Here is a 10,504-nt window from a genome sequence, read left to right on the forward strand (position 1 = left end):
GAAACATCCTGTTGGCTTGTCCTAGGTCCTCTCAGGTCTCCTGCTGGAGAAACCCACTGTTGACATTTGGTGGAGGACATTTCTGCTGGAAAAACCAGGAGTGGCATGGAAAAAAGTCCCCCAGATCAATGCTGGAAAAACCAACTCAGAGTTGGAACATTGTCCTGCTGGAGAAACCAATCCTCAGAGTTGGGAACATTGTCCTGCTGGAGAAACCAATCCTCAGAGTTGGGGAACATTGTCCTGCTGGAAAAACCAATCCTCAGAGTTGGGGAACATTGTCTGCTGGAAAAACCAATCCTCAGAGTTGGGGAACATTGTCCTGCTGGAGAAACCAATCCTCAGAGTTGGGGAACATTGTCCTGCTGGAGAAACCAATCCTCAGAGTTGGGGAACATTGTCCTGCTGGAGAAAACAATCCTCAGAGTTGGGGAACATTGTCCTCCAATCCCAGAGTTGGGGAACATTGTCCTGCTGGAGAAAAAATGGGGAACATTGTCCTGCTGGAGAAAACCAATCCTCAGAGTTGAAAAACCAATCCTCAGAGTTGGGGAACATTGTCCTGCCAAGAAACCAAGCTGTGATTGAAAAAGATCAGGGTTGTTCTGGAGAAACCAAAGAGTTGAACATTTCCTCTGGAAAAACCAATCCTCAGAGTTGGGGAACATTGTCCTGCTGGAAAAAAATCCTCAGAGTTAGTATTGTGTTGTTTAAAAATGAATATGAACTGATTTTCTTAGCATTTTTCGAGGTCTGACAACACTGCATATTTTTTGCTATTTTGACCAATTGTCATTTTCTGCAAATAAATGCTCTAAATTACATTTTATTTGGAATTTGGGAGAACTGTTGTCAGTAGTTTATATAATTAAACAAAAATGTAAATTTTACCCAAACACATACCTATAAATAGTAAAACCAGAGAAACTGATCATTTGCAGTGGTTTCTTAATATTTTCCGGAGCTGTATATTACCTCTGCCTATCCTGCCATTCATTGTAATTATACTGGTATGGGATTCATCCCTGACCAAGATGGCTGCCATGTTTGCCCAATTATGGAAATGTGAGGGTTTATTGTCACATCTTCTCCTGCTACACCCCCTAGTGGACATTCGGTGTCTCCTTGACCTGCAGCCATTTCCCCAGTTCTCTCCCTCTCGCTCTTCTTGTCTCTCTCTCTGTGTGATTGTGTGGTTGGAGACAGGTGTGCTGGAGTCAGAACAGTTCCCCACCAGCTGCAACCCGTTCCATAATCAAGATCTCTACAAATACTCAATCCTGCCACTTCCACTCTGCCAGATCGTAATCTCATTTTGCCGCTCTGACTGGTTCCTGTCTCCTGTTCCACATTTCGCTACCCTGTTCTGAATTCAACTCATCATCACTCCCTTGGATTCCCCTCCAGACCTGTTTACCCTGTCCCAACCCAGCTCACTCCAACCTCAGCCTCCACATCGGGTTTCCTACAACTCATCCAAGCTTCCCTGGATCTGCACTTCATCTCTCCCTTTGTTGCAATAAATATCTTGGTTCATTCATCCCTGTTTCCTGGTCTGAGTCTGCTCTTGGGTTCTCCTGTGCTGCTCCGCTTAACATTTGACAATGCCCCTCTAGTAATTCAATAGGCTCTCTATGGGTTTACACCGGCCCGCAGGACACATGGCAAATTCAATTGTATGATGACAAAAACGTTGCTTGATATTGAGCGCCATCAAGTGACGTCACTGTGTAAAACACCTCAATATTAGTTTATGAAGACAAATCACTTCATAACCTATACCTGGCGTTGTGGCATACACATCTCTCTCCATTTTGTTTGTTTGACTACATAGGAAGTGATAAATAACAGGTCAAACGCAGCCCGTCATATCCCTTATAAGTTTGTATGAGTTCAAATGAATGGCCAGTTAGCGCTCTGCTCACTGGTTCCGGAGCGAATGATGGCCTGTCTTACAGAGAAGCTCATCAGAGAGTTCTTGACCCTTCAGGGGCAGGCAACACTGTCAACCGACATCCATGTCAATCACATGAGAGGATGGATCATCTTCAATGTTCAGAAAGCCTTCCTGAAAAAGTGAGAGCGACCTCAAGGTCCACAGGAAGTCAACCTGTCCAACACTTTCCGGTTTAGCTAATAATGAAGCTAAATACATGGCCAAAATACGATAAGTCTCTTTGCTGAATATATGTTCTGTGTTTCATTTGTAGATTTCAGGAAGAGAGAGGGGAGAAAACCCTGCCTCGTTGAGCTGGTAAGAAATATACTTCACTTTATAACCAGCGAGATGTGAAAGATTCATAATAGCCTGATCAAAATGACATTGTCAGGTGTGTCAGGTGTTCAAAATGAGTTGTAAATGCTTTTGCTTTCATTCGTATAAACATTTGCCACTGCTAATATGCAACTCAATATTCCACTAAATTCAAACTCACAGGCAGGCATTGAAGGTGAGGAGTCGGCACAGGCTCGTTAACATCAAGCAGGATGTTTGGAAAGAGCTCAATGTGGAACGATGCCCATCTTTCCGGTCTACTGGAAAGGAATGACCAGCTTCTCTTATCCCTGTGTGTGACTATTTAATTATTATTTAAATTTTACCTTTATTTAACTGGTGCAAGTCAGTTAAGAACAAATTCTTATTTTCAATGACGGCCTAGGAACAGTGGGTTAACTGCCTGTTCAGGGGCAGAATGACAGATTTGTACCTTGTCAGCTTGGGGATTTTAACTTGCAACCTTCCGGTTACTAGTCCAACGCTCTAACCACTAGGCTACCCTGCCGCCCCATGTTCAGTGTAATACTGTCGGCATGCTGTGTGTTTCATAAGAAATACATGCAGTGCATTCAGAAAGTATTCATACCCTTGACTTATTCCACATTTTGTTGTGTTAAAGCCCGAAATTCTAAATTGATTAAATATTTGTTTTTTTCACCCATCTACACACAATACTCCATAATGATGAAGTCAAAACAGGATTGTAGACATTTTTGCAAATTTATTGAAAATTGAATATTTAAATATCTTATTATAGACTGCTGTTTTAACCTCTATCAATAGTCATAAGAGGAGCATTTAGAGATCACATGGAAAGAGAGAAATACATTCCACAGGAAGTCAGGGAGGTCGTGGAGAGCCTGGTGGACATGGCAGCAGGAAGAGACAGCACAAGGGACATCGTCCAAAGAGCCCTCACTGAAATCGGGACCAAGGTGACGAACTGCCTCCAAGACCTTCTCGAAGCAGGTCGTGGTGCTCAGTTAAACCATCAGGACATTATCTCCCAGGTAATTCTTCAAGTGACTTACAAACTCTTTCGGAACTGACTTTCTCTGAAGGTCACCCCTCTTTTGAAGGATGCAGAAGCTCTCCTATGATCCTTGTTATGGGCCAGGCCACGGGGGGGCAGCTGGTCAACACTCTTCAGCAGTCCACAGATCACTTAGAGGTGGTGAAGAGGGTTAAACCAAGGCCTAATACCCTTTAACGGGTTAATACATTATGTTATGATAAACTGTAAGGTCTCCTCTTCAGGACCTCTCTGTGTGTGTGTTAACCTGTTTTGAGGGTTGTGACCTTCAGACACTATCAGAAGGTGTTTACGTTCAGACTCCTCCTGTCTGGATCCCACCGTGGTTATCTGGTTGTCCGACAACACAAGGCTGCCACAGACCTGATGAAACCAGTCACCTGTCAGAAGATGCTTACACTCAGTTCACCTTGTCTGACCCTGTTATCTGGTTGTGATGAAAGGTCAAGTTTTGGTCCAACCCACCTTCAGAGCTTTTAATTGCTGATAAGATGGTTACTCCTGTCAGGGGGTTAGTTTTTAAATGTTGTTGCCAGGGAAACTCACTGTCACAGAGGACTGGGATGAACCAGCTCATGAGTTCAGGATGTCTTAGACATTTTGCAGAACTCCTGGGGAGAAACTATCATATACTGTTATATTGTTGTCCGACAACAAAGGCTGCCAAATGTTATTACTGAAACCAGCCACCTTTTTAGATGCTTAAACAACGAGTCTGTGTTTCCTTGTCATTACTAATGTATGTTTGATAATTATAGACCTGATCATTTGTTGAAGAAATTGACCAACAGTGGCCAGGAACATCATGAGCGAACCTGCTGATAAGATGGTTACTGAATGGCTCTGTCAGGGGAGGTTAGATTTATTAAAATGTTCTTGCCAGGAAACTCACGCAAGGAGGACTGGGAGAGGCTCTATGAGTTACAGGATGTCTTGACATTTTGCAGAACAAGGAGGAGGACTTATTACTGTTATATGATGGAGAACCATGTTGCCTAGAAATGTTATTCTGTGGCTAGTTGGTTTTAATGCTTAAACGCCAGTCTGTGTTTCGATTCCGGGACCACCCATGTTTGATAATTATAGACCTGATCATTTGTGAAGAAATTGATAACAGCGCCAGGAAAATGGCATATATTATTATATTATTATTATGTTCTAAGTTCTTGTTCAAAGAAGACAGGCTGGAAGCAAGGTAAAAGCAACGCTGCTGTGTTTGACTTGAGCCACTGACCTCTAGCTCGGCACCTGACCGGAGACATTTGCTGCAGAAACACAGCAGAATGAGGACTTATTGACTTTCCCAGAGTATGATGGAGAACCATACTCCAAGTTCTTGTTCAAGAAGACTGGCTGAAGAAGCAAGGAAAAAGCCCACGCTGCTGTGTCAGACTGAGCCACTGACCTCTTCTGGCACCTGCCAGGAGGCATTAGAGCAGAAATCACAGCAGAATGAGGACCTCGTTCTGAGCCACCAGCACCACATTTCAAATAAGATGACCAGCCTTCTGTCTTCGAGGACTGCTGCTGGACAGGAAGTGGAGCATGACAAACCAAAGCTGATGAGGAGGATTCGCAACATCTTCAGAAGGAAATGTAATGAAGGGGCTTCTAAAGCCTATTATCACCACAATACTCGTATACTAGAAGAGAATTCTAACAGCCTGACATTGTTATCTAATTTGTCTGTTATTATTTGGGAAATAGAAGGATGGGATTTGCGCCTTAGCATTTCTGATTAGAAACCCCACAAGACAAGACTCTGTTCCACAGAACTGGAACAGCCTGATATTTTTTGTTCCTATTTTATTCTTGTTTTCTTCATTTTGAAGTATATTAATTTAACTTTTTATGCACACTGATTGAGATAAAATTACATGTTCAATCTATATTGTTACTCTGTGGTTGGATGTTGATAGAGGAAAGGATTTGAAATCATGTAGACGATGAAGAAATGATCTGTGCATTTTATACCCCACATGGTATACTCTTTTTATTAAAAAATGTACAAATATATACAATATATACAAATATTTTTGTTGAACAAATTTCACAAACAGTATAACTGACTTTACAAAAATGGATTTGACAGGTAGAAATATTACAGTAGTAATGGCTACATCTTGAGATTGTAAATGAAAAAGGATAGATTTCATTTTGCTCTCATTTTCACAGTGACATTGATAAATGATTCAGAAATGTCACTAAATGTTCAGGAGTACTAGTCTATTTCTAGTGTACTAGTGATTTTATACTGGTGGACATTGAGTCAGTACTGCCAGTCAGACACACGGACATGTATCAATACCATACACATCCTAACTCATAGTTTAATGTGGCTACATACAACACAGGAACTATAAGAATTTATATTACTAAGTTATTACTTACTTCTGTACAGTATTTCCTTTTTTAACAACTTTTAAAACTATTTAGGATTAACAACATTATACAATATGGGGTCCTTCATTCTCTTTAAAGTCTTTAAAGTACAAAAATACTCCCAACATCATCTAGGTCTAGGGTAATCTTCTGTTATGGACGGATTCAACTTTGCTGAAAACACTTCTTTACAACTTTAAAAGCATACATTCCCATGCCAACCGTTGCCAGGGCGACACAGATCCCCAGCACCATTCTGAAGAGGGGTGATGCGTTGACCAGACTGGTCTGGATCTGAAGGGATCTAGCAGTCAGTTTCTCTCCTGAGAAAAGGAGGAATTATTAGTATTATCTAACACACTAACTGCAGAAGTACTAAATATCACTGTCATCATATTAAGTCGTGTGTGTGTGTCCGTGCGTGTGGTGTCTGTGTGCGTGCATGCGTTCGCACATGCATGTGCCTATGCGTGTGTGTGTGTCTATGCCTGTGTGTGTGTATCTCTGTGTGTGCGTAACTTACCATCAGCCAGTTTGGAATGTGTCGACGTGTGTCTTGTGCATCTATTTCTGGTTGTCGTATGCATGACCTCACTTTCCCTCTCTGTCACAGACACCATCTTCTGAAGATCGTCAAAGACCTGCATCACAGACAGAGGCAAGACATCAGTCAAAAGTCAGTCATCATATGTACGAAGAGCCAAGAAGGTCATAAAAAAAAAAAAAAAAAAAAACGAAAAATGGCACTCACTTAGCTTATAGTTGAACACCAACCCTAATATCTAACCTTATATCCCCCCTAAACCATGACTGTCCTGTTTCCCTATTCCTCGTCACCCCCCCCCTCATCCTCCACTCCTCTCCTCCATCCTCTCCTCCTCCACTCCTCTCCTCTCCTCCTCCTCCTCACCTGGATGTTCAACTCGAAGGCTCTGACAGCCTCCTCCAGCATTCCTTTCCTCTCCTCCTCCTCCAGCTCTATGCTGTTCATTCTACTCCTGTACAGCTGTTTGAACAGGTTGGGGCTGCTTACGCCCGGGAAGGAAAAGAACGACAGACCCTCGCCACCCTTCAGCCCCAGAGACTTCTGAGTAATACGGCCAAGGACTTGTCCGCCAGATAGGTCGCCGAGGTAGCGGGTGTACGCGTGGGCCACTAGATACTCAGGGTTGTCTTCGCCGATCTGTGGAGGGAAGGAGAGAAGGAGAGAGAGAGTCAGTACAGTCACTGGTGTGAATGCACTATAAACCCATTCCAAGTAACCAATTTTTTACAATTTTTATTATCTCAACTAACATTTGGCTGAATTTACATTGGATTTTTGAAACCCTCATTTGCCCCCTTCATGGTTACATAAGGCAGGGTTTCCTAAACTCGGTCCAGGGGCCTCCTCTGGGTGCACGTTTAGTTTCCCCCTAGCACTAAACAGATGATTCAAATAATCAAAGGTTGATGATGAGGTAATTATTTGAATCAGCTGTGTGGTGCTGGGGAAAAAACTAAAATGTGCACCCAGGGGAGGCCCCTGGACCGAGTTGGGGAAACCCTGTTATAAAGCATTATGGTACGATTCAACTTCCACAGACCAGTCCAGTTTAATACACACCTGTCTGAGTCTATGGGCATATATTTTAGTGGCAGCCGGTACAACAATCTTCTCTCTCCAGTCCTGCCCATAGAAATGCTCCAGGTCCCTCTCCACTGACTCCAGCCGTGCCAGTTCCAGGGGGAAGTATATAGGCGCGACACTCGGGTGGTTGGAGTTGTTGTCCAGAGCTTCCTCTAGTGCTTGATAGATCTCATAGAGGGAGCACAGGAGAAGCTGAGGAAAGGAGACAAGGAAAGGATATAAACTAGGGTTAGTCTCAATACTTCCATTATACACAAAACACAGTACCTTGACCCACAACAGTTGATAGCAGCACATGATAGAATGATGGAGCATGATGATGCATGGCGCTCCAGCTCGAAAAATGTTGCATGTCCACATGGAACATTCGGATCAACTGATGGGAATTACAGTGTAGATAAGGAATCATAAGACTAATTGCGTTGTACTTGCTAGTATCTCCATTTACTAACATGCAGAAGAGGTTTAAAACAGAGATGAATCTTTGCCTCTGTTAATGATATGTTAATGATTGATTACCTTGTACTGTGTCAGACTGACGTTTCCTCTCTGGTAGGCCAGCATCAGCTCAGTGTTCTCTGCTCTGACATGGCTGTCCTTGGTCACAGCCTTAATCTGCTCAGACAGATCACTGTGGGAGAGAGAGGAAAACACATTAACCCCTGTATTCAACCTGTAAAGTTACAGCATTCTGTTCACACAGAGAGAGAGAGATGGGGGGGGTCATGTTAACTTCTGTTTTCAATCTGTGATAAAGACTGTCTTACACACTGAGTGATGATTGACAGAAGGATGAGAGGGGGAATGCCCACTGACATATAGGACAGCTGGGTGACATATCACTTAGAGGTGGAAAACCAACACGGGTCTATCAATGGAGGCTAACTGCTAATGGGGATAAGATACTGCAGGTGACGGCAAGTAGATCAGAGCAATAGACACCTACTCAGAAGAACACCCCTTGAAACGCTGCCTCTTGCAAAAGCAGCATGTTTCTAAGCCACTTAATAACACAAGAAACAGTTTAGTTTGTCTGAGATCTTCATATGCTTGGTAGAGACCAGCACAGAGACAGCGTATGTTAACTGTCTGCTAAGTTCAATCAAAACACAGAAATCAGTAGTATGTATACTGCAGCCTTACCTGTCTGTGAGCTCCACTTGTGTCTGCATCTTCTTGTCTGTCTCCATATCTGTGTACACAACAGAGAAAAGCATCAATATGACTGAGATAATACGCTGCCATACTGTCTGAGCTATAACACAGTATAAACCGTATAAACATGACATGTTGACAATAAGCCTTTAAAATGATCACACATCAGATACTTGCATGTTGCTATATGACTCAAACAGGAATTGCAATGTCAGTTGCTATAGAAAGTTATGACTGAAAGCTATGACCCAGAAATGGCACAAAAGTCAAATTGTAAATCAGTTTTTTCACTCACCAGTTCACAAGTTATTCAATAGTTGGTCCTTTCTTTGTTGTTATATTCCCACAATGAGAGACTGTCTTCTCCTTCTCTTTCTCTCTCTTTTCCTAAGTGTACAATCCTTACTTTGTGTGCCTCCTCTCCGGTCTACCTCTCTTTATACTGTCCTCCCCTCCTCCCTCCCTTCTTCTCTTTCACGGGTTAGCTGAGCTGAGAGAAACAGGAAGCAGTAAACCTGACTCAACAACAGCTCTGCTAGGAACAGCTATGGGAACATTGTGGAGGGAGGGACAAGGACTAAACATGACAGGGCAACTTTAGGAATACTAGTAATGGAAAACTGGGGGAGGAGGGACAAGCGCTTAACATGACAAGGCAACTTTAGGAATAGAAATGGAAAACTGGAGGGAGGAGGGCCCAATGCTTAACATGACAGGGCAACTTTAGGAACATAAATCGAAAACTGGAGGGAGGGACCAGCGCTTAACATGACAGGGCAACTTTAAGAATATAAATGGAAAACTGGAGGGAGGGGGACCAAGAGTAAACATGACTCACTTTTTACCACCCTGGAAACAAGAGGGAGGAGTGAGGGAATAGCAATGGACAACTGGGGAGTATGGAGGGACTAGGACTAATCATGACAGAGCAACTTTAGGAACAACATGGAATGGTGACAGGAATGTAGGCTAGGAGGAGGGATCAGAAGTCAGCACTAACTAAACATGACAGTGTAACTTCAGCACTCTGGGGAGCAGAGGGAGGAGTGTTGAAATCCAGACTCTGTGTAAACAACACTGCACAATCACATGACTATGGTGTGTTTTGTCAAGAAGTGGTAGTAATCTCATGTTTGATGATTCAAGTTTGCTACTTGAAGTTCGCTAGTTGGCTCTTTGTGTTAGGTTTACTGTCCATTATATATATATATATATGGGGTGGCAGGGTAGCCTAGTGGTTAGACTAGTAACCGAAAGGTTCATATCCCGAGCTAATAAGTTACAAATCTGTCGTTCTGCCCCTGAACAGGCAGTTAACCCACTGTTCCTAGGCCGTCATTGAAAATAAGAATTTGTTCTTAACTGACTTGCCTAGTTAAATAAAGGTAAAAAAATAAAAAATATATATACATACATATTAAAAAAGGTAATGAAATACATGTGATTGAATACATTTTCCATAAACTCGTGAAATACTGTAAATTCCCTAACACTAAATGCAGAAGAGGTAAGAACAATTACCCAATGTACAAGTCACATTGTGGTTTATGTGTCATTATTTTTCTGATACATAGCAACATTTCATAATGGACTCGCTGACATTGCACTCTCCTGATGTTCAAGTGTAATGTCTAGCTCAAATAAGACAGAGTCACAGACACAGTGAACTCGAAGTCCACTGTTCAAATACACACTTAGAACAAAGGGTTCCAAAAGGGTTCTTCAGCTGTCCCCATTGACCTTTTTTTTGGTTGCAGGTAGAACCCGTTTTGGTTCCAGGTAGAACACTTTCGGGTTCCATGTAGAACCCTCTATGGAAAGGGATCTACATGGAACCCAAAAGGGTTCTAGCCTACTTGGAACCAAAAAGAATCTACCTGCAACCAAAAAGGTTAATCAAAGTGTTCTCCTATGGGGACAGCTGAAGAACCCTTTAAGGTTATAGCACCTTGTGCTGTACTTTATAGTTGAGTATTATTTTGTTGAACTCCTCACCCTCCTTCCATTAGACTAACGTTAACTTTAC

The 10,504-nt window shown here is 42.5% G+C and overlaps 1 protein-coding gene across 1 annotated transcript; it reads right to left on the reverse strand.

The window, feature by feature from the left end:
• Positions 1-5,269: 5,269 nt before the first annotated feature.
• Positions 5,270-8,889, reverse strand: LOC127919490 (heme oxygenase-like). Its single transcript, XM_052503087.1, has 7 exons — positions 8,774-8,889; positions 8,467-8,515; positions 7,843-7,954; positions 7,300-7,515; positions 6,604-6,876; positions 6,217-6,334; positions 5,270-6,016 (listed from the first exon to the last, which is right to left on the reverse strand). The coding sequence occupies exons 2-7, from the start codon at positions 8,511-8,513 to the stop codon at positions 5,859-5,861; spliced, it is 924 nt and encodes a 307-aa protein (XP_052359047.1). The 5' UTR covers positions 8,514-8,515; positions 8,774-8,889; the 3' UTR covers positions 5,270-5,858.
• Between the last annotated feature and the right edge of the window lie 1,615 nt (positions 8,890-10,504).

The sequence above is a fragment of the Oncorhynchus keta genome, unplaced genomic scaffold, assembly GCF_023373465.1.
Source record: "Oncorhynchus keta strain PuntledgeMale-10-30-2019 unplaced genomic scaffold, Oket_V2 Un_contig_16796_pilon_pilon, whole genome shotgun sequence".
NCBI classification, from domain to species: Eukaryota; Metazoa; Chordata; class Actinopteri; order Salmoniformes; family Salmonidae; genus Oncorhynchus; species Oncorhynchus keta.